This window comes from Nicotiana tabacum, chromosome 3, assembly GCF_000715075.1.
Source record: "Nicotiana tabacum cultivar K326 chromosome 3, ASM71507v2, whole genome shotgun sequence".
NCBI classification, from domain to species: domain Eukaryota; kingdom Viridiplantae; phylum Streptophyta; class Magnoliopsida; order Solanales; family Solanaceae; genus Nicotiana; species Nicotiana tabacum.
This window is the reverse complement of record NC_134082.1, coordinates 196,782,895-196,807,487: the sequence shown is the minus strand read 5'-3', so window position 1 is coordinate 196,807,487 and position 24,593 is coordinate 196,782,895. Positions and strand designations below refer to the sequence as shown.

Sequence of the window (24,593 nt, the reverse complement as noted above, 5' to 3'; positions counted from 1 at the left end):
TACAAAAAGAGTTCAATCAAACATCCTAAATGCAGCCTTTCTAGTTCATTTCATATTGTCGACAACTTAAACCAGACAAAGAAGGAAAAAGAGCAGTGATTCAGATCTTTGTTGACTTTAATAGAAGCGCGACTTTCTTACATGGGCAATTGGAGGGCATGATATCTAGATGACTGTATAACATATACAAACAGATTAAAACTTCTTATTTATGAATAGGTTTGGTGGCTGGTTGTGAAAATATTTACACATATGAGGCAAGGTTAGTTTTAAAGAGTCAAGTACTACACATTAAGCATGTTCTCTATTTTTTATACAAATGATAAGTTTCTCCCATTTTAGCAATTCTCATCCCACATATCTGACTTTCTAATGTAGGCAGGGATCATAGAACTCAAGCAAAAAAAAAGCAAATAGAAAGGAAGAGGAAGAACTGACACAGAATGCTTTCCGAGTTCGAAAAACTCAAACATAAATAAAATAAAAATAACTTCTTTACATAGAAGATATGCCTTCCGTATGAGAAGAGATCAGATATTAACTAAATCGGTGGATTTTAGACTCGACCTTGTAACCGATGGTTTTAATCCATTTGATAACATGAGCACAACTTATAGTATGTGGCCAGTCATTCTAGTTCCTTATAATCTTCATCCTTGGAAATGTTTAAAGGGTCCATTTATGTTAATGTCATTGCTTATTCCTGGTCCTCAAGCACTAGGAAAGGATGTTGATGTTTATTTGCGTCCTTCGGTTGATGAATTGAATGAGTTATGGAGTGAAGGTGTAGATACATCTGATGCATCAACAGGGGAGTCCTTCAAGATGCATGCTGCTGTTATATGGACCATAAATGATTTTCCAACTTATGGTAAGTTCTTAAACTCCTTACTGTCCAAGATGTCTAAATAATTGTTAAATAGAAGATTTTGTATAAGTTTTACTAGTATACTATTTGTAAGTAATTTTTGTATATTTTAGGAATATAAACTAATGTGCACAAATATTATTTCATATGGATTAGGTAATTTATCTAGATGGAGTACTAAGGGATACATGGCATGTCCTACTTGCAATAAAAATGCACCTTCACACAAGTTAAGAAGTAAAATCTGTTACATGGATCATCGCTGGTATCTTGACCCTAAGCACACATGGAGAAGAAGCAAAAATTTTGATGGTAAGATAGAAAAAAGATTGAAACCAAAAGAGCTCTCAGGAGATGATGTCTTACAACAATTGGATTTTCTTAGTACTAATAGACCAGGAAAACACCCTAATAATAAGAAAAGAAAACGTCTTCCTGAAGAGTTGAATTGGGTGAGGAGAAGTATTTTATTTGAGTTGCCATATTGGAAGAGCTTGAAGTTGCGACACAATTTAGATATCATGCACATAGAAAAGAACATTTGCGAGAATATTTTGGGGACAATACTGAGTATTGAAGGGAAAACTAAGGACACATATAAAGCAAGACAAGATCTTAAGGATATGAACATAAGAAAAGAACTATGGTTACAAGATAATGGTTCTAGTTATACAATGCCAGCTGCTTGTTATAATATGTCAAAAAGTGAAAAAAAGGAGTTCTATAAATTTTTAAAATCAGTTAAATTTCCTGATGGTTATGCTTCAAATATCTCATGTCGTGTAAGTGCGGATGATGATAAGATAACTGGACTCAAAAGTCATGACTATCATGTTTTGTTGCAACGACTGTTGCCTATTGCTATTCGTGGATTTGTAAATAAAGATGTCTCTTCAGCATTGATTGAGTTAGGCGATTTCTTTCAACGAATATGTTGCAAGACTTTGAGAAAAGATGACTTAGAACAACTAGAAAAGAATATAATTTTAATATTGTGTAAGCTTGAGATGATCTTTCCACCTGCTTTCTTTGATGTTATGGTACATTTGGCTGTGCATTTACCACGAGAGGCTATGTATGGGGGACCAGTACAATATCGTTGGATGTACAAAATTGAAAGATTTTTGTGCAATCTTAAGCGTTATGTCCGAAACAAGGCACGACCAAAAGGTTCTATTGCAGAAGGCTATCTTATTGATGAATGTTTGACATTTTGCTCTATGTATCTTACTGGCATCGAAACTAGATTTAATCGTGAAGATCGAAATAATGATGGATCTAGTAACAAAGATGAAGTTATTCTGGACATATTCTCAAAGAGTGTTAGACCATTTAGATATGGAAACTATGATATCATACCAAAGAAAGATTTCGATATGGCTCGGTGGTATGTGTTGAATAATTGCGAAGAAGTAGAACCTTTTCTTCGGTATGTTATTTTTCTCTCTATTGTTATTTTACTGTTTTACATAATTTATAAGTAATTTATTTTGCATACAAGGAGCATAAAGAAGAGTTGATGAAGCAAGCTGTTGCGAATACAGAAGAGAAACATAGAGAACAATTTCCTTTATGGTTCAAAAGGAAAGTAAGTAACTTTTTAAGATAAGAATCATCTTAATGTGTTTAAATTCTAATTTGTTTTCCTCTTTACTAATTAAAAGTAATATTTTTTTCATTGTAGATTATGCAATTATATAATAAGGAAAAGTCTGTGTCTATCAATCAGTTATATCTTTTGGCAATAGGACCTGATGTGCGTGGAAGAACATATAATGGGTGTACTGTAAATGGTGTTAGGTACCATATTCAAAGACGCGATGAACTACATAAAAGTCAAAATTGCAGTCTAGTTGTTGAAGGCTATCACGAAAATGACGTGATTGATTTTTATGATATTATAACTGACATGATTGAGTTAGAGTATCTTAATGGCAATCCAGTTCTGCTATTTAAAATGCAAGTGGTTTGATCTTCGCAAGAAGACAGGGATGCAAAAAGATAAAAAATTTACGAGCATCAATGTTAATAGATTTTGGTATGAACATGATTCTTTTGTACTAGCTACTCAAGCAAGGCAAGTATTTTATATTGATGATCCGAAATTGGGAGAAAATTGGCGAATTGTCCTAAAATTTCAAGATAGACACTTATATGATGTGCCAGAGATGCAAAACTCAGAGCCAGGAAATAGCGAAACAAATGATGAAGTATATCAAGATGTTTCACTTGAAAGTAATTCAATTGTAAATGATACGGATAATATGTTGAGTCAACTACATAGAGATGATGTTGATTCGGTTACCCTAGATGCAGTTGTAATTGAATTGAAGGCTCAGACAGAACATGAAGTTGGTTATGGCGAAGAAAATTCTGATTAAGAGGATGAAACAATGGTAGAGTACATCAGTGATCATGAGGAGAATGAGGGGAATGAAGGTAATAATAGTACTAATGACGATGAAGTCGATATCACAGATGATGATGACGACATTGGTTTTATGATGTAACCTCATAATAGTAAGGTCAGTAACCTGCTGGGTATGCATCTTTTTTTAATATATTATGTTGGCGATAGGGAGAATGAGAGGTTTTAAATAATTAGGTCATTTATAGATGTCTTGAGGTAATATCCGCCTGTGTAGGTCTTTCTGTCCTCTATTTATCCAAGGCTTGTTGCTTTTCACAAGCTCCATGTAGTGCAGCAAACCAAAGATAATAAGAGTGTTGTTCCATTAAACAGCTAAATAATAGTATATATATTACCTTGTCCTCAGCTGCTAGAATTACTAGTTGGCCATCTCCAGTTGGCTTTTTGCTCCCTGAAACTGGAGCTTCAACAAAACAACCACCCTTTGATGTAATGGCCTGTAATCATTCACTATTAGTATTTCACTTCAACTTACTAATTCTTTGTTGTTCTAATATGTGCAGTATTCATCATAAACTTGATTCTGATAGTACACTGCTTCAGCTCTAGTGTAAAACAAGTCAATAATTAATATTCCCACATGCAATTTTAACCTCACTAATCTTTGAAGAAGTATCAGCATCAGCGGTTGACATGTCTATATACCCCTTCCCACCACATATATGCTCAAGAGCACCATCTTATCAGGCTCTTAAGATTTCAAAGACAAATTACCCCTGCTTTAGTTGAACCTGGTCAATGATGGAATTTTGTCCAGACCAACAGATCGATTTTCTGCTGAGCTTTCTACTGCACATTGTTCAATGACCACTACAACCTTCTCATGGTATATAACACCACCTGTTCGTCTTTGGATGCATGATGGTACAGCAACGTAAATAACTAGATGATTCCAGCTGCTTGAAACTTGAAAGTCTTCAAGCCAGTCATGATCCTAATGAGCACATCTACTACAGTCAATATGACCTCTACCTTTGTTTTTTGCCAAAAAGGGATTGTAGTTTTCCACGAGATGTTTATAAATTGATCCTTTAGTACAACCAATTGGATATTCCTATTTTCTGGTAATTCTTTTTACTAAAAATTACTAGGAACCTCAGACCTCTTGAGCCGGGGTCTTTCGGAAACAGCCTCTCTATTTCTTCGGGGTAGGGGTAAAGTCTGCGTACACACTACCCTCCCAAGACCCCACTAGTGGGACTTCACTATGTGGTTGTTGTTGTTGTTGTTGTTGTTGTTGTTGTTATATGTCTTAAGGTAATATCCGCCTATGTAGGTCTCTCTGTTCCTATCTAAATAATATGAAATTTTGTATCAGCAAGTGTTCCTTGGGTTCTATTAAATTTTAATATGGTTTTTTGGTTTTATATTTTCTAAAGTTAGATATGGCAATTGAATCAAAATGAGTATAGTTTTAATTTGATTTCTTTCATTTGTAGGTGATATAGACTTCATAATAGAACTTTATAAAATGGGATTCAAGTTTCTCGAACTTGATAATTTTTCAAGATGGTTGCTTCAGTCATAAGGTTAATTAGCCCTAAAGTAACTTTTTGTATCATATATGAACAAAACTATATCTTTTAGTTTTTTTACTATGAATCTTTTTTTGTCACCAATAATTGTACTATTCAACTACAAAATTCAAGTCGTAGCCATTTAAAAATCATATTTTTTCGTGACAAAAAAATTGTTGTGACTAAATTGTACGTTAAACAGAGACAACTAAATAATTGTCACTAATTGTTTACACTATTAGTGACAAAAACTAATGTCATAATAAACTAGAAACTTTTGTAGCTAAAGTTTACCATGTTTAATTACAAATTTTATTTTGTCACTATTGTAATAACGCATTTTTTGTGACGAAATTTTTTCGTGTCCAAAGCTTTACCAATTTTAAGACAAATTATTATCTATCACAAATTGGATACATCATTAGTGACAAAATAATATGTCACCAATTGTATAAAATTCGTGGCTAATGCTATTAAATAATGACGCCAAGTTATTTTTTGGTGGAAAACTTTAGTGGACAAAACTTTTGCTATGAAATTTTATGTTTCATCACTAAAAGTATGCGGATTATGTATCTAAACACGAATCATAATTTTCGTCACGAAAAGTGAATAATTAGTGACGAATTTTGTGTCGTGGCTAAAAATTTTGTAGCTAAATATCACATTTGTTGTAGTGTCTTGCGGTGTTCCTACAAAACCAAATTACTGATTTTAAGGTACCCAAGCTGGCTTGGGTCCTGAATGGTTAGAATGTTAAGTGTTAGTTTGATTTGAAGATTTGGGTCGCCAGACCCATCTCCTATCATCCTTGAACCTACAGCGATTTGAGGTGTAACCCCTTTTACCACAATAAAAACAAGACGGACTATTAGAATTTTTGGAGTCTTTTTCTACTTTGATTCTGTTCCTGCATTGGTTAGTACTATTTTCATTTTTACCACAAAAGGAACATGCATGAAATTTCTTCTGTTTGTGATGAACAGTCTGAGTAGATTTGACTGAACTATGACTAGTGGATTTTTACAATCCATTCAATTGAAGTTTAAGTTCATTGACTTCTTCCCGTAGCATATCGCATTTAATTTCACAAACTTCTAGCTTGAGGGTCCACTCTTTTTTTCTTTGAATTTTTCTGAGTTCATTTAGAATTCTTGCAATATCTGCAAGAGCAATATCAACAAATTCTTGAAGTTCATAACAATTTGAGCAATTGGGAGGGCATACCTCACTAGTTCCCTCGTCTACCATGAGACCAAGTTGATTTGAGTCTTTTCCTTCATCTACTCCTTTGTTTCCCAAGAATCCACGTTCTCCTGATTCTTCATTGCTATAATCTTCTATAGCAATGAAGCACACATTGACAATTTTTTCATGATCAGACTCTTCTTCATCACTACAGGCTCCAAAAGACTTCTTCCTTTGAAGGTTCCTGTTCAGCTTCTTCTTTAGTTTTGGAAAGTCATCTTGAATGTGTTCGTGTTTTCCACATCCATAGCATCTTCCATCATTTTCATTGTTTATTCTTCCCTTTTTGAAGTTTGGTTTACCTCTTCTGCTATTTCTGTTTTTCTTCATCATGCTGGTTACAACTTGAGACAGCATGGTTATATTTTCATTTATTCTCCTCCTTCCTCTTCTTCTTTATCTTCTGGTTCAGCCACAGTTGCTTTGAAGGCAACTGTGTTTTCTTTTCTTGTTGAATCTGTCTATCCAAGTGAGTTTTCTCAAAATCTATTAAGTCACCTCTGAGTTCATCATAAGACATTTTGTCAAGATCCTGACATTCGATAGCGATGACCTTTGGCTGCCAAATCGTAGGTAGACTTCTAAGAATCTTTCTGACTTGTTCTCCTCTTTTTATTGTTCTACCAAAATATTTGAGATCTCCAAGAATTTTGCTAAACATGGAGAACCTATCTTCCGCAGATTCTCCGTCCTTCATTTGAAATAGCTCATACTCATGAACGAAGAGATTTATCCTCGTTTCTTTTACCTTGTTGGTCCCTTTATATGTGACTTCCAATTTGTCCCACATTTTCTTAGAAGTTTCACAGCTTAAAGATCTTTGCATACTCTTCACCACTGATAGCATTATACAACAAATCTTTTGCTTTGGCATTCACAGTTATGACAACAGCTTGCTCATTAGAGTATTCATCCAAATCAAGTGGATTAGTGGATACTATTACTTGACAATTCTCATCTTTCTTTGGGGGAATTGGAAGATTTTCTTTTTTGTTCACCCGCCAGACTTTGATGTCATATAACATGGTGTATGTTTCCATACGCACTTTCCAATGAGAGAAGTGATGTCCATTGAAGTATGGTGGTCGAACTTGAGAGGTTCCCTCTTAAAATAGTGCACCAACAACTGTGTTTGATCCCATGATCTTTTCCTCACTAGTTGTTAAGCAAAGTTTGTAAGCCTTGCTTTGATACCAATTGAAAGTAAATTGGGGGAGGGGGGGATAAATTGTGGTCTATTGAAAATTAGTCTACCAACGATGAATTTAGTTGACTAGATTGAGAGCAGAATGTAAGACAACAGTAAATGGAAAGAAAATGACACACATTGATTTTATATTGGTTCGATACCGGTATGGTACTTACATCCAGTTTCCCTTGGGTCACAAGGGTTCGCTTTAGATCTTGAAAGTATTACAATACAGATGGTTTTGATTAGTTCACCACCAACGAAGTACAACAATAATGAATTTTGAATAGTGACACAACTCACTTTTGTGTTCTAACTTTCCTATCTTTTGAGACACTAGCAAACTAAGGATTACAATGTTTAGGCTAAGAAGTAGAGAGACTTAGAAAACAATGTGTGTAGTTGAGCAAGTCTTCTTTGATCTTAGAAAACTTCTTATAGAAGAGGAAAGAGTCGTTGAGCCTTGACCAAAAATAGAGGCACAAGATATTTAAAAGGATTTGACCGAAGGGGTGCCTCTTCGAATCCTGCTCTTGGGAAGGGCCGGATTCAATCATGACTTTCCTTGTCACAGCTTTTATTCACGAGACAATCAAGCCTTTGATTGAGCTTAATTAAGGATACCGAATATTTGTTGGCAATAGCTCCTTGATTTGTAATCTGATTTCCTTGATTGAGGCCGAATGGATCGGCTGATTTTTGATTCCTTCTTCTTGTCCATTAATTTAGCAATCATTGGACAACTTCTCATTGGATTTCTTTTCTTTTGATGATTCCTGCAAAACATGTAAGTGAACATTGTCATTATTGATACCTTTGAATTTAACTTAACAACTAGGGACCCCAATCCATCAACCAGTTATCCTATTCTCAGACAGTAAGGCAGCAATTCAAATAGCTGCTAATCCCATCTTTCATGAACGAATAAAACATATTAAAATAGATTGTCATCAGGGAGAAGCTTAAGCAAGAAATGCTACAAACATAATATGTATCTACACGAAATCAACAGGCAGACATACCCATTAAAGGATTGGCATCACCTTAGCATCAGTTTCTACTTAGCAAGCTTGGTGTGTTAAATATTTCACACCCTTCAGCTTGAGGGGGAGTATTGGAATTTATAGTTAAGTGTATAGAGTTTGGAAGTTAGTAAGATATGAGGACCTAATTGTACATGTTAGAAGTTAGGGTGTGTTAGAGTTATTTTAGTTACTTAGTGATTACTAATTGTTAGTTAGAGGTGTATATAGTCGGTAGTCTTGTCCTCAATTAGCTCATTTTGAGCTACTCTTCAATTCCAGAAATTTCTTCTCCAAGCTTCCTCTGCTAATAAGTAATAAGTTTAATACTCTACCCGTTAGATATTATCTCATATATTCAATACTAATTACTAAGTTACTATCAGAATACTTTCTATTTGGACAAGATTTTACTATTGCTACTTCTTATCGGTCATATTAATGTCTTCATTGTATTTGTTTTAATAATAATTTCATTACTTGAATATTTTATTTGGATGATTACGGCAAGAATGAGGACTTTTTCAGGCAATTTAACGTGAATACTTCATTTGGATATTCATTTTTGTAAAGTATGAAACATCTCAACTTATACGCTCAAAATTGAAAATTCATAATATCCAAACCGATTAATCCGAAACCTAACTAAAAATATCTTATCCAATCCGAACTTATTTGGATTGGATTTGGATTGTCATTTCTTCAATCTGAAAACCGAAATTCTCATATACAATCCGAACTGCCCGAATGCCCATCCCTACTCGCATTCCATTCCATTTCTGTCATCCATCATTTTCCGTATAAAAATATTCTAATTTAGATTTTTTTGCAAACAAGTTTAAAGCATTTTAATAAAACCAAATATACCAAGGGATTATTGTTAGTTTAATTAACACTTATCTTTTTATTTATAAAGTTAGTTTTAGCACTTAAAAAGTATTTTTTTAACTATTGATGACTATCAAATACTTCTAATTTGTTCAGCCAAACGACCTCTCCGTTCATTTACTATCTTTTGCAGGTTGTCAATTAATAATTGCTAGAAAACGAATGACCTGTAATTTGCTTTTGTATGGCTTCACGGTGAGAAACCTTTTTTCTTTCACTAGCAGTACATAAAAGTTTAACTCCTTTTTTATTCGGGTGACATGCAAAGGAATCATAATCGCAAATATGAAAAGGAATTAAATAGAGGCTTGGAAAATTGGTACAGAAAGTATTCCGTATTCATACAGGATCGGAGCTCGGTTAAACAAATTATAAATAGATGTATTCTTTTGCAACTTGGTCATCTAAAATTACTTTGGAACTTGTGAAAGAAGTACGTGCAGAGGGTCTTTAAAGATTTTCAAGTTAACGTTAGCTAGCATATATGTATTCTCTCGCCTGAAATCATGGCTAAGTTGGCTTTTCTCATTCTCTGCGTTCGTTCATTCAAAAATCTGCTTTTCTGTTCACACTTTCCACCCAGCTAGACGTCTACTCCTCCATTTGGCTTCTTTCCCATAATTCAAACAACTCTAATAATAACGATAAAAAGAAAAAAAGAACCAAAAGCAATGCGAAAATTCTCAAATTTCTCGAGTGTCTATTATTCATGCTTATGAATTATTCCAAACACTTGTCCATGTCTCTGCCAATTAGTCCTTGAAGAGAATATTCCCCCTATTTTCTAAAACCACTCCATTCCCGTTTTCATCCCTAATTTTTTGTCCACATACGTACCATATTTTGGCTACATTCGGCCATATCTTTGGCCGTGAATGGAATTTGGGAATGGATTTCTCTCAAATTCCATCCTTTCCACCATACTGCCAACGTAAGACATTTAGAATTTTTGCACCCACCCCACAAATTATAAGATCATATCCAAAGTCCGGACAATAATGACGTGAATAGTTTAACGTGTCCTCGTTTAAAAATACCACGAATATATTTTGGTATGTTAAAATCTTAATGAACGGTCTCCTTATTCATTTGAAGTAGTTATCACGAATGAGCCACATATAAAGAAACTTTTGAATGTGTCATCGCACGTCAATATTCATTGGCTCTGTCTAGCCAGAGTAACGTAAATAATGTCTGAGAGCAAAAATAAAATATAAAATAAAAGTAAAGCTAACTATACAGATGAGAGGGGGTCATGGTCTCCGGAAAGCGGAATTAGAGAATTGTGGGAGATTTGGTATGTTTCCTTGAGGACATACATTTGCCTATGTCAGCCTCATCTTTTCCTTATTCGGCCTCATTTCACTACTCATCATTCTTGTTCATAAAATAAAGCTAATTAAATTATCTCTGCCAACTTCCCAACAAGGAAGGTTACTCTTGTGCGTTTTTTTGTTTTTCTAAAAAAGAAAATATTAGTATATAAGTAATATTTTATCATTATGAAAGAGGTGTTAATAGTAGCATAGTTATCCAAGCTAGTAACATCCAAAGCAGTTCTAATTAAAGTAGCTCCTACTTTATCGGTCTATTTATGTTTATATATAGCATACAGAGGAAGAACTGCCTAAGTAAACAAAAGGTTCAAATCTTAATTTAAACTCGTACAAGTGGTTCCACTTATTGTCTTTTGGTTATTGGATTGTCCCCGTGGGAATCAAACAATAAATTATTAAAGGTTAAATAAGCTAATTAACTATATATACTAGTACCATTTTGGAAGTTTAGTACCAACACTTGACTTCTATATCCTAACATTGGAATTTAAACTTGAAAAAATCCCCGACGTTCTTCATACAAGTTCTTTTCTTGATCTAGTTTAATTAGAAACACATTTTCGAGATAATATGATAACTATACAAATATTTGAGTAATTCAAACTTTAGAGTTAGTATGACGTTTTGCACTTTTTAAATTTTGTTATTACAAGTGTAACTAAGGGTTTTAAATTTTGTTATTACAAGTGTAACTAAGGGTGGCACTTAGGAAGGTCGGGAAGGATATGAGACGGGTCGAAAACGGGTAATGAAAAAACGAATAAATTATCCGACCCGACACATATTTAATATGGATAAAAAAAAAAAAGTTAACATGCGGATAATATGGATAACCATATTATCCATGCCTCCATGGCTACATGAATATGATCACTTTTGGGAGAATTTCTAGTCTCCCAAACTTGAAGAATCCCCAATTTGAGGTTTTAAAAATATAAAAGTTAAACTCATTAATTATCCATTGGTTATTCATTTTTTTCTAAATGAAGAATATGATTTTTATCCATAATTGATCCGTTTTTAAAAAGTTCATTATTCAACCTATTTTTTTCTTTTAACCTTTTTGCGCCCCCAAGTGTAACAGTCAAATTATCTTTACCAAAAATATAGTAATAGAGACTAGGCAGAGTTAAGAATTCAGAACGCACCAAGAGGCAAGAGGAAAGAGGAGATAACAAGTCATGCTCAGAAATTAAAGCTATATTAAAACCTTAGAAACAAACACTTGTATACACGCTTGCAAGTCTTAATTTTTCGTAACTGACTTCAGAAGGCCTCACCAAATGCCAAAAGAGGTTTTCTCATACTTGTCTTTTAGCAAGTCTTATGAGGTCGATCATTACTAAGTTAAACAACCAGCAGCCAGTGAATAGTCATTAATACCCCTTCTGATTTCTTGGTAGATATATCTCATATGAGGGCACAAGAATGTTTTGATACTGACTTCAAACAAACGAATGTCCTGAAAAATAACACTATCATCAATATATTAGAATCTTTTCTGCGGAACTATTTCTTTCCTTTTTCATTTTCTTCTAGTACTCTCACACTATTTTCATACAATAATGAGTGCGATGGTTGAATATCTCACTAGAGTTCCTGAAATTCCGTGAAATATTTTCAGCTTCATAATCAAAAATTCAGTGGACTAAATTAAACTCTCTAAGAACTCAAATTTTTGTAAGAAATTCTATCTTCTTAAAGCCTGTAGAAGTAGACAAAATATGACAACAGACTCACAAATATTTATTCTCTTTTGTTGTAGCATAGACCATATATAACTCCTTTCCCCAGCCTACCTACATCTTCCCAACTCCTCCTTTTTACCATGATGAAACAGCCGCTAGAATTATCTGAAAGTTCTTCACAAAGTTTTCCTTCTTTATCCATTGAAAATAACTTAAAAGATCATAGCAATAAATCTGGAGGGGTAAGACCATATGTTAGATCCAAAATGCCGAGACTTCGGTGGACACGAGATCTTCATCGCAGCTTTGTGCATGCTGTTGAGAGACTTGGTGGAGAAGATCGTACGCCACCTCTCTCTCTTTTTTCCCTTTTCTTGCATGAAAATTACATGCATTGAATGAACTAGCTATATATAGAAGTGCATGAAAAGGGGTCAGTTTTTTCCTTCTTAAGAAAATTTTTACATTATTCTTTAAAAAGGGGAGTGGACCAATGATAAGTTAAGGAGAAAAGTATCCATTAGGTAGCTAGGAAAAGAGCTAGTTACGTTTCTAAATATTCTTGGCTATTATTTTTTGATTGTTGTATTTAATTTAGGAGCAACTCCAAAGATGGTGCTACAATTAATGGATGTGAAAGGCCTGACCATATCTCACGTAAAGAGTCACCTTCAGGTTAGAGAGAAAGCTTTCTTAAAGAAAACTTTGGAAATGCATGTTTTGTCCCTTTTTTGTTTTCTCTATTTTGTTTTGTTTATGTAGTTAATTTTAAGATTTATTTTGATATGAGTAGATGTACAGAAGCATGAAGCATGAACAGATGATACAAGGTATGGATTTACAACTTTGGATCAAACTCAAGTTTCCTTGTACTTTTTATGTTTGTGTATGTCGTAGTATATATGTGAAGGAGTTCGGCAAAAATTAACTTATCTTTTATTTGGGCTTCTTCTATAAAATTTATAGTCCTTAAACGGAAGAATTTAAAGGCTTGACTGGCTTGAAGCTTGATTTTATAATCCAAAGAAACAGAGTCAATTGAATACCATACGTCTTATCCATCATTAAATAATACTAAAAGTAATTAAAATAGTGACTAATGATGCAATCAAGAAAAGATAGAGAATTCCATTTTAGGAATCTTTTGATGTTTTATTTGACCCTTATTTGTGCTTTGCTCACTCCAGTTATATTCCATAGGATAACGCCTTTTAGTAGTTACTGAAAGCGCAAGGCCCTTAGAACTCGTAGTAGTATATGACTGTTGGCTAGCAAGGCCAAAATTGAGAATTCCCTTTAATTCCCATTTTCATCGTTTTTGATTTGGGTAGAATTTATTTTGAAGAGTTAAAATATGTGCAAGACATAGCCAATGTGGTGGTCGTTGCATAACGAAAGTGTTCATATAATAGAATGCGAATTCAGAATTTGAAATTAATGTGTTTGGGTGAATGACTCTTATTCCATATATACTTTCTTCTTCTTTGACTTTTTTTTTAACGCATATATATGGTACGAGTTAAGTCCAAACGAGTGAAAATTGAATTAGTGCATTTACTTAAAAATAAAACATTTACTTTGAAAACCAATATAATATCCATTTTAAATAATAATTTCCTGTTTTCTGAATATGAATGGAAATTCTTTCCCAGGGTATAAATAAAGTCTGTATTTAATGTTGATGTATGGGGAACAGTAGTTTGGCATTTATCTTGAAAACGTTATACCCAAGTGTGAAAATAAGTAAACATCATATAGAACGAAATCTAGAAAGTAAGAATCTGCATAAATTCAGGAATTAAATATGAGAGAGGTAAGATCATATTCAAATATATTTTTGTTTAATAATAATTCATTTGACTTTAATATTTTTGTTTTGTTGCAGCTGAAGCAGAAGCCGCAAATGGGAGTAAAAGGAATAGAATGGATGGTCCAGAGCAAATGAATTATCATCACTACTATTATGACAAAGCCTTGTTTGATGCCCATTCGTCGAGTACAGTAACATGCAGTAACTATGCGGACTTTGCCTCTGCGCCTACTATTTTGCCTCCTCCTTGGTTCGTCTAATTAACTTCTCAATGTCTTTTTTTTAAACCATTCGGTACCCATTGGTCTGATCTGGCTAATTTGGAGTCGTGCCGCGTAAGGGAAAACACTCTTTACGACAAATTCATTCTCATGATTCGAGACCTTTGGTTATAAAAGCGGAGGGATCTCTTCCATCCCACCACATCTCTTCTTGACAGTCAAATCTTCTTTTTTTTTCCTTCTATGAATTCGTTTAATTTTTCAAGTACACAATAATTACTGGAATAACTGGCAAGCTGTCCTTAATAGGTGGAATTATTAAAATGACAAAAATAAGACGGACAACCGATTATAACAGTCATATGTCAAATTATATAGATTATTGTGTGAATCCGTGTGAAAACTCTTGCTTAATTAGGTCCATTTTTTTTCTTGGTTACGCATAAACAATAATTGAACAGGAAACATATGCAAGAGACCATGGAAAATAAGATGATGGAATTGGAAGGAAAGTCTAATAATTGCACCATGTTCAGGGATTTCTTCAATGGCTGCAGTGTTCAAGTAACTAACGAAATCTTTGGCTTTTTATATGTTATAATTCTTTGATTAACTTGATACAATAATTTGGAAGCATGATAGGATTGGTACCTATGACCACTTAACTAATTACTAGATTTCTTCTGCTTTTGGCAGGATACTGGCAACGGGAATAAAGTGGTAGGAGAAGCTAGCAGTTTGTCAAATAAGAGTCCATCTGCAGAAGAGGAAGATTTCTCCAGTAGCACCATGTCTTTAGAGCCATCTACCAGTTTTGATGTCAATAATCTCTCTCTTGACCTCACCCTTGCTTAGAATCTTTTGGTCTGTTCTAATCCCTGAAGAGAAAGGGAGAGAGAAAAAAAACTCTTTTAATCCTTATTTGACTCTCTTTGATCACTTTTTTTGTGGACTAATCCAAGGAAGTAATTAACCTTTTTGTTTTGTAAGTGGAATCAAACTACCGAGCTGGGCTAGAACTCAATTTGTACTTAAATCAGTTTTCTAATCTACCTGAGACTTGTTTCAAATTCATATTATGCACGTAAGCTTCATTCTTATGGTTACGTCTCAGCATAATTCTAGACTTATTAATAGCTAAGAAGCAAAATGTCTTGATATATGTAAACTAAAACAAGTTGACCGCGGTCTGCCACCGGAAAAGTTTGACGTCTCTCTACTATACTTTCTTCTGTCTTTCTCTATTAATAATTGGTCTAGCAAAAATATTGTACGTAATACTTTACGTAACAAAGAATGTGACAAGTACTAGTATTTTCACTATATATGATGAATCCATGACTAGCTATCTTCCTAAAAATTGAATGTTAAGTTGTAATTTGTTTGCTGTGTGTTAGACTTAGGTTGATCATGAAATTGAGAAGGTGTTGATTAAGGTATATTTATGAAAGGATCGATGTAGTTGGCTTCTTCTCTTTCCTTTCTCTAATACATGAATGTATGCACTATATGCATGAGCTACTGATGTTCCTACCTTTAACATTCTTCATTATTGTATCAATTTCTCCACACCTATATAACTTCAGGTTACAAACCCAAATTTCTCACACTCAAAACATAATTTCTCTCTCTTAGTTTATACGACTACAGATCGAAAATGGCAACCAAGATTCTCATTATCGTTCTTATGATCACCAGTGTTCTTGTTTACCCTACAAACGCGAGGAACCTAGCATTAATGGAGGCAAAATCAGCAGCAGATGAGCAGAAGGAATATTTTCGGCACCCTTTACCACCATTTTTTGGTGGTTTTGGTGGACTTAGAGGTGGAATAAGGCCTCCGTTTGGTTTAGGAGCAGGTGTTGGTGGGTTTGGAGGTAGTTTTGGTCCTTTTATTGGAGGTGGCGGAACAAGTACCATTGGAGCTGGCACTGGATTTGGTTCCAGCATTGGAGGAGGCTTTAATATTGGTGACAATGGTGGCAATAATCCTGATGCTAATGCTGAACTTGGTGCAGGTCATGACCTAACTGAAGGAGGTGATGCAGCAATTGGACATGACCTGCCTTGAATTAATACGCAAAACTATAGTAGTATGTTTAATTTCTATGAACTAGAACAAATAATATAGTTGTGACTTCAAATTGCACCTAGCTAGGAGAACCATATATTTTATGTTCTTTTTTCCCGATTTTTAAGTTATTTGAATGCTGTAGCACGAAATTTCGTAAGTCAGATCTCTAGTTACTGTTTGATTAGTATGCAAGTGCAATGATACGTTTGGTCAATAGTATTCTTGTTGCTCGGTTGGCGAAATTCTCTGTCTTTTCTCATTTATTTTGTTTTCCTTTTCTTTTTTAAATGGTATTTATGAAGAAAATCAATGACTTTTTATTAAGAGAAATACGTCAATTCTTTTTGGCCCTCCCTACCAAAAAAGAAAAAAAACCATTGGCCCTCCAATATTGACCTCAAAACCAACCTTGGTATATTTATGTTTTTTGTCTATGAAGTATGTAGTCCTAGCATATTAATTAATTTGACGGAAAATAGTTCCAGATCAAGCTTAGCTCCAAGAAGAATATTTATCTTTCTTGTCAATGTTGCGGAAGCCAAATGTATATAGTGTGAATAAGTCACAACTATTATATCAAAAATTATGACAGCCACCAAATAATAAATAAGACAATAAAGCAACAATAAAGGGAACACTAGAATTTACGAGGTTCGGCTAATTTTGCCTACTCCTCGGACACAACCAATATTTTATTTCACTCCAAAAATACAAGTGAAATAATACTAAAGAGAGAAGATACAAATGTCTTAAACAGATGAGAAGGCAAATGAGAGGTGTGTTTCAATCCTAAACATTAGGCCTTCTTTTATAGGGGAAAAATCCCCCCAAACTTAACTCCCAACCGATGTGGGACTTTGGCATTTTGCCAAACTTCAACAAATCTCCACCTTGGCAAAATTCCACATTTTCAATTCTCTCTCAATAACAAATTTTGGTTGTGTCTTCATCTTCAATCTTCAGTGTTCAACAATGTTGATCAAATCCAAACAATGTTGAAACTTGATCGCAGTCACCACCTTAGTTAGCATATCAGCAGGATTCTTCGTAGTATGAATTTTCTTCACTGTGACTCCTCCTTCTTCTATGATTTCTCGTACGAAATGATACCGAGCATCAATATGCTTCGTCCTTGCATGATAAACTTGGTTCTTCGCTAATTGAATAGCACTTTGACTATCACAAAAAATTGTGATACCTTTTTGTTCAACACCAATCTCCTTTAGCAATCCTTGAAGCCAAATTGCCTCCTTCACAGCCTCTGTAATAGCCATGTACTCTGCCTCTGTTGTAGACAAAGCAACTGTTGACTGCAAAGTAGACTTCCAACTAACTGGTGCTTTTGCAAAAGTAAACACATAACCAGTAGTTGATCTTCGTTTGTCCAGATCACCCGCAAAATCTGAGTCACAATATCCAACTACAGATTGATTGTATTCCTGCTCAAAAACTAACCCGATATCTACAGAATATACCGTAGAATCCACTTCACACCTTGCCAATGCTCCTTCCCTGGATTGTGCATATATCTGCTAATAACTCCAACAGCTTGTGAAATGTCAGGCCTTGTGCAAACCATTGCATACATCAAGCTACCAACAACATTTGCGTATGGTACCTTTGACATATACTCTCGTTCAGCTTCATCCATTGGCGATATAGTAGTACTTAGCTTAAAATGGGAGCAAGTGGAGTACTAACTGGCTTAGTCTTGTCATCTATGCCAAAATGGTGTAGTACTCTCTTCAAATATTCTTTCTGAGATAAACAGAGTTTCTTTGAACGTCTATCTCTAATTATCTCCATGCCAAGAATTTTCTTTGCCTCACCCAGATCCTTCATCTCGAACTCCTTCTTCAGTTGATTCTTCAATTTATCAATTTCTTTCGAATTCTTGGAAGCTATCAACATATCATCAACGTATAGGAGAAGATATACAAAGGAACCATCTTTAAGCTTGCGCAAATACACACAATGTCGTATTTGCTTCTATTGTACCCTTGCTGCAACATAAACTCGTCAAATCGCTTGTACCATTGTGTAGAAGATTGTTTCAAACCGTACAACAATTTTTCAAGTTTGCATACCATATTTTCTTTTCCAACAACTTTGAATCCTTCTGGCTGAGTCATGTAGATTTCCTCCTCCAAGTTTCCATGTAAAAACGCAATTTTTACATCCATCTGAACTAGTTCCAAATCCAATTGTGCTACCAAAGCCAACATAATTCTAATGGAGGAATGTTTTACAACCGGAGAAAACACTTCATTGTAATCAATTCCCTCCTTTTGAGCATATCCTTTGGCCACCAATCTTGCTTTGTAGCGAACATCTACTTGGTTAGGAAATCTTTCCTTCTTTGCAAATACCCATTTGCACCCAATTGCTTTCTTTCCCTTCGGGAGATTGGCCAATCTCCATGTATGATTCTGATGAAGGGACTCTATTTCATCATTCATGGCAATCCTCCACTTATCTTCTTCTGAACTTTGGACAGCGTCTTTATAAGTAGTAGGAACATCATCAGCTACAATTGAGGTTGCACAAGCAACCGTCTCTATGAGACGAACAGGTTTCGTTATTGTTCTTTTTGGCCTGCTGGTTGCTATTGTTTCAAGTTGTTGTTGAGGTTCCTGAGTTGGAATCTCCTCTACTGGCTCTCCTTCCAGAGGGTAATCTTCATTTGTTTCCTCATCTGCTTCTTGTGTAAGAAAAATAAATTTTCCCTCAAACTCCACCTGCTTAGAAGCACCTTTATTTTGTTCGGTGTCTTCTGTTACCTTATTTACCATAGCAGATTCATCAAAGGTAACATCTCTGCTGAATATTACTTTCTTTGTCATAGGATACCATAAGCGATATCCTTTGACTCCAGAAGTAATTCCCATAAAAATAGCCTTCTTTGCCCTTGGATCCAATTTTGACTCCGTCACATGATAATATGCAGTTGAGCCAAACACGTGCAAAGAGTTATAATCTACAGCAGGTTTTCCATACCATTTTTCAAGTGGTGTCTTGCCATCAATAGCAGCAGATGGTAGACGATTAATGAGGTGGCGTGCATATGTAATTGCCTCAGCCCAAAATTCTTTGCCCAAGCCAGCATTGGACAACATACACCGTACCTTCTCCAGCAAGGTCCGGTTCATACGTTCTGCCACTCCATTCTGTTGTGGTGTATGTCTAACAGTGAAGTATCGAACGATGCCATCATTTTCACAGACCTTATTGAAATGATCATTTTTGTATTCACCTCCATTGTCTGTGCGAATACACTTGATCCTCCTGCCTGTTTGATTCTCCACCATCGTCTTCCATTTGAGAAAAATTCCCAGCACTTCATCTTTGTTTTTCATTGTATACACCCACACTCTTCGAGAAAAATCATCAACAAAGGTTACAAAATAGTGCTTCCCACCCAATGAAGGTGTTTTGGAAGGACCTCAAACATCAGAGTGTACATAATCCAAAATGCCTTTAGTATTATGGATCGTTGTACCAAATTTAACCCTTATCTGTTTCCCTTTGACACAATGCTCACAAAACTCCAAGTTGCAAGCCTTTACGCCTTTTAACAATCCTTGATCTGATAGAGTTTTCAAGGATATTCCTCCAGCATATCCCAAGCTCATGTGTCATAGCTTGGTTGCTTCTGCCTCTTTGTCGTCACTGGATGTCACTGTCGCTGTCCCAATAACTGTACTGTCACGATAGCGGTACATATTATTATTCTTCCGATTAGCCTTCATTACCACTAGTGCACCGGAGTATACTCTCATCACTCCATTTTCTGCAATGATTTTGAACCCTTTTGATTCTAGGGCTCCCACAGAGATGAGATTCTTCTTCAAATCCGGTACATATCGAATATCTGTTAATGTTCTGATCATTCCATCATGGTTCCTTAATCGTATTGAACCAATGCCATATGAGGTAAGAGGGCTGTTATCCGCTGTGTGGACGACTCCATATTCTCCTTCTTGAGATTCCACGAACCAGTCCATGTTGGGACACATATGATAGCTACAAGTCGAGTCCATCAACCATATGTCTGATGATGTTGATGACTCTATTGTAACTAATGAGAAGTCTGAATCATCACAATCAGCTACATTTGAATCCATAATGGTCTTTCCATTGTTATGTTTGGCCTTATTCTTCAACTTCGGACAGTCTTTCTTCCAGTGCCCTTTTTCTCGACAAAAGGCACATTCATCTTTGCTGGGTCTGGATCTTGACTTGGATCTTCCCTTCTTTGTCCTCGTTTGACTTTGAGGACGACCCCTCACAAATAGTGCTTCTCCTTCTCCGCCCTTCTGTTTTTCTCGCTTTCTTTGTTCATAGCTGTACAAAACCGAACAAACTTCTCTGAGAGAAACTTCATCATTTCCATGGAGTAGAGTAGTTTCAAGGTGCTCGTACTCATCAAGAAGTGACGCCAACAACATCAAGGCCAAGTCACCATCATCATAAGTTGTATCCATATTTTGCAAATCTGTGACCAACTTATTGAAACTGGTGATATGTTCATTCATCGTGGTACCAGGAACATAGGTGAAGTGAAACAGTATCTTCTTCATGTACAATTTATTTTGACTGTTTTTCTTCAAAAATTTATCCTCCAGTGCTTTCCATAATCTACTTGCAAAAGTTTCCTTTGTGTATGGATATTTCTGCTCTCTAGCAAGGTAGGATCGAATGGTACCGCAAGCAACACGATTGATAATTCTCCAATCTTCTTCTCCAATAGCATCTGGTCTCTTTTCTTCAATAGCAAGATCTAGCCCTTGTTGAAAAAGGACATCTAGAACCTCGCCTTGCCACATCCCAAAATGTCCGGACCCGTCAAATATTTCTACCGCAAATTTCGCATTTGACACAATTCTTGTCATAAGCGAAGATGCCAATGATGACGTATTGTTGACACTTGATGTAGATTCTTCTTGTTTATTGTCTCCCATCTTTGACACAAATATTATTTAATAGCTGACGACACAAATCAAGATTATTTCCTTTCTGGTGTGGAAGATCAGACTAAGCTGCAACCACAGAGCATACTAAGACAGAATCTTGACACAGTTACCAAGATAAATCTTTTCTGATGTGGAAGATCAGACTATGCTGCAACCACAGAGCATACTAAGACAGTACCTTGGCTCTGATACCAATTGTTGCGGAAGCCAAATGTATATAGTGTGAATAAGTCACAACTACTATACCAAAAATTATGACAGCCACCAAATAATAAATAAGACAATAAAGCAACAATAAAGGGAACACCAGAATTTACGAGGTTCGGCTAATTTTGCCTACTCCTCGGACACAACCAATATTTTATTTCACTCCAAAAATACAAGTGAAATAATACTAAAGAGAGAAGATACAAATGCCTTAAATAGATGAGAAGGCAAATGAGAGGTGTGTTTCAATCCTAAACATTAGGCCTTCTTTTATAGGGGAAAATCCCCCCCAAACTTAACTCTCAACCGATGTGGGACTTTGGCATTTTGCCAAACTTCAACAGTCAAATATTGAAATGTTTTAAGTTGTACCAATTTGTTGAAGTTTGTGGTTTGATCATACAAATTCCAATGGCATACATACGCAAGTTTTATCGCGAGAGATATGCCCTTTGATTAAAGTACTGAACTACTGATCATTTACGAATTGACAACAAACATTGCACAATTATCTATTTTTCCTTAGAAACATTGATTAAGAAAAACACAAAGGTATATTTGTTTAATGTTTGAACGTCGCTCTCTACAGAATAACATGTGTAGGTTGTAGGCCAACCCTTTTGTTTTTGAGTTTAATTAACTTGTACTGTTGAAGATAGGAGTAGTCACGTGTCAATCACGTGAGTGTAGTTAATTCAGTTAAGAAGGATTAGTTAGTTATAACTAATTATGGAATTGGTTAGTTTAGGTGATAAAAGGTTGTAGATTAGATGCAGTTGTAGAAGTGTATATATATATATATATATATATATATATATATATATATATATATATATATATATATACATATTATCAATTCATTGTAATGTAGAGCTTCAATAATACAAGCCAATTTTCTCTCAAATAGAAAAATTCTCTCTAGAACCTTCTCTTCTATTTTTCGCCATTGTTGTCTTCACTGAAGCTCTCACATCTTCATTATAGTATCATAGCAGGGATGATAGATCCGCGTTCACTGCAATTGTCATTCCTCGTTTTCTCCGTCAATTTCTGTCCTTTTTTTTTTTGCAATTTGCGACTGAAAGCTCTGTTAATTGTGGAATTCAAAACTTAGTTTACTTGAATTTGATAGACATAGCAGTTGGAGAAGAAGTTTTAGCTGAACCAGCACAGGAACAACCGCAATAACCATCGATCATCATCACCATTTGTTTATACAGCCAAGTGACACATCAGGTAGTTCGTTGATTTCAATTTAGCTAACTGGAACTGAGAACTATGCAGTATGGAATAGATATATGAAAATAGAATTGATAGGCAAGAGTAAATTAGGGTTTGTTGATGGACGATGTACTAAGGATAAGTTCGATCAGTCATTGCATGAACTTTGGGAGAAGTGTAATGCTGTTGATACCCAATTTTTCCTATATATTTTAAATATGCATAAATACCTTCAAAATAGCATATATATAATCATGCACAAGGTTTTTATAATTTTTTCCATAATTTTAAGGATTTAAATTGATTTATTTTCTCCCTTTTATTCATAAAATCCCCAATAATTATTCCCAAAATTATTGTTATGATGATTTATTCATTTAATTTCTGTACTTATGCCAAAATATTGCTAATATATTTTTCATGCATTTTTATAATTACATTTAGTATTTTTAAGCTAAATTGCATATAATTGCAATGTTAGCCCATTTTAATGTATAATTATATTTTATATGCGTAAAATTGGTTCGTATATTTTTAAAATGATAATTACACATTTTAAATCATTTTTGTATAGAAAAATTATTTTCAGAAAATAATTTATTATTTATTATAACTTAAAATAGGGAAAAGTGGCTATTTAAATCATAGCCAGATTTGGCTTTCAATTCTAGCCTAATTTTAGCCCAACCCCAGCCCAATTTCCTACCCAATTAACCCGACCCAGACATTATAAACTCCTACCCGAGCCCTTTCCTTTTTTAATCCTAAAGACCACTAACCCTATCTCATTTTTGAGATTCCGCCACCCTCAAACTCTCTCATCTCCTCTCTTCTCTCAACCTAACCCTTAACCTCTTCAATCGCTGCCTCCTTCACCGGTCATCTCTGGCGACCACCTTTCAACCTCAAGCCTCCAATGGTTCCTCCATCGCCTTGTTCATCATCTATGAGGCCTTCAAGGGCCCTAGGCCATGCCGATTTGTATCTAGGGTTTCTGGTTTGGTTGTTCATGGCTTCTCCGGTGTGATTTTGGGTAAAATCACACCACATATGTTACGATCTTTGAAGTTTATAGCATGTTCTTCCGTTTCTATTTAGGTTTCCTTTGAAACCCTAACTTTCGTTTGTATCTCTCAGATCTGTGCCCCTTTTAACGATTTAAGTCTGTTTCTTTCTATGTTTTACACTATTCTCAAACTTCTTTTGAAATATTATCAACTTTAAGCTATTTTTACTTTCTTTAAAGTTAGGGTTTCTCATAGTTTCTTCTACACTTGTTTAAACTGATTTCTCTTTATGTTTAAACATCTTTCCTCGCATATCTTGACTGATTCTATGTTCTTACTGTTTTTTAACTCACTACAAAAAAAATGCTCAATTTGCGGAGGTTTTATTTACATATTGCGGTGGTCAAAAACCTCCGCAATATACTTTTACGGCAGTTTCCAAAACCCCCGCAAATATTGTTCGCCGCAACCAATTTGCGGGGGTTTTTTGACAGATCGACGTTATCATATAGCGTCGGGTATTTGACGGCGGTATAACCTCCGCAATTTGGTAGTTTGGCGCTGTCACTTATTATAAAATAGCGGAGGTTTAAACCCGCAATTTCTTTATTTAACCTCCGCAAACTTTATAACACAATTATTATTATAGGTTAAATGGTGATAGTTATAACCTCCGCTATTCAATTTTGTTCTGCAATGTTACTACATAACTATTACAATTTCAAGTATAATTTTCTTTTAACAATTAATAAAGGCAAGTTTCCCAACTACTGGAATATTAAAAAGATAAAACGATCTTTGCTTTATTGTAAGGGGGAAATATAGTGATTCCATATTAAAGTAAATTATCATTAGTCTTAAAAATTTATTTTAAACACAATTACTCCAACCA

At 34.8% G+C, this 24,593-nt stretch overlaps 3 protein-coding genes across 4 annotated transcripts; all 3 read left to right on the top strand.

The window, feature by feature from the left end:
• The first annotated feature begins 600 nt into the window (after positions 1–600).
• LOC142178536 (uncharacterized) lies at positions 601–2,689 on the top strand. Its single transcript, XM_075248264.1, has 4 exons — positions 601–871; positions 1,025–2,297; positions 2,383–2,456; positions 2,553–2,689. Exons 1-3 carry the CDS (start codon positions 601–603, stop codon positions 2,423–2,425), a joined length of 1,587 nt encoding a protein of 528 aa, XP_075104365.1. The 3' UTR covers positions 2,426–2,456; positions 2,553–2,689.
• Positions 2,690–11,949: 9,260 nt separating this feature from the next.
• Positions 11,950–15,196, top strand: LOC107800559 (uncharacterized). 2 transcript variants are annotated; one of them, XM_016623750.2, is made up of 6 exons: positions 11,950–12,530; positions 12,787–12,863; positions 12,982–13,018; positions 14,074–14,248; positions 14,681–14,783; positions 14,916–15,196. In XM_016623750.2, the coding sequence occupies exons 1-6, from the start codon at positions 12,329–12,331 to the stop codon at positions 15,072–15,074; spliced, it is 753 nt and encodes a 250-aa protein (XP_016479236.1). In that variant the 5' UTR covers positions 11,950–12,328; the 3' UTR covers positions 15,075–15,196. The 2 variants fall into 2 exon arrangements, with proteins under 2 accessions (XP_016479236.1, XP_075106475.1); XM_075250374.1 differs by having other exon boundaries at positions 12,488–12,621.
• A 429-nt stretch (positions 15,197–15,625) lies between these two features.
• LOC107800558 (uncharacterized) lies at positions 15,626–16,484 on the top strand. Its single transcript, XM_016623749.2, has one exon. It carries the CDS (start codon positions 15,877–15,879, stop codon positions 16,288–16,290), a length of 414 nt encoding a protein of 137 aa, XP_016479235.1. The 5' UTR covers positions 15,626–15,876; the 3' UTR covers positions 16,291–16,484.
• The last annotated feature ends 8,109 nt before the right edge of the window (positions 16,485–24,593 follow it).

What these genes read in the sequence shown, in the direction of transcription:
- LOC142178536 (XM_075248264.1), top strand. Translation starts at nt 601, where the DNA reads ATGAGCACAACTTATAGTATGTGGCCAGTCATTCTAGTTCCTTATAAT. An exon ending in AAATGATTTTCCAACTTATG is followed by an intron (nt 872 to 1,024) that starts GTAAGTTCTTAA and finishes CATATGGATTAG; the next exon opens with GTAATTTATCTAGATGGAGT. An exon ending in GAAGTAGAACCTTTTCTTCG is followed by an intron (nt 2,298 to 2,382) that starts GTATGTTATTTT and finishes AGCATAAAGAAG; the next exon opens with AGTTGATGAAGCAAGCTGTT.
- LOC107800559 (XM_016623750.2), top strand. Translation starts at nt 12,329, where the DNA reads ATGATGAAACAGCCGCTAGAATTATCTGAAAGTTCTTCACAAAGTTTT. An exon ending in GAGACTTGGTGGAGAAGATC is followed by an intron (nt 12,531 to 12,786) that starts GTACGCCACCTC and finishes TATTTAATTTAG; the next exon opens with GAGCAACTCCAAAGATGGTG. An exon ending in TCAATGGCTGCAGTGTTCAA is followed by an intron (nt 14,784 to 14,915) that starts GTAACTAACGAA and finishes TGCTTTTGGCAG; the next exon opens with GATACTGGCAACGGGAATAA.
- LOC107800558 (XM_016623749.2), top strand. Translation starts at nt 15,877, where the DNA reads ATGGCAACCAAGATTCTCATTATCGTTCTTATGATCACCAGTGTTCTT.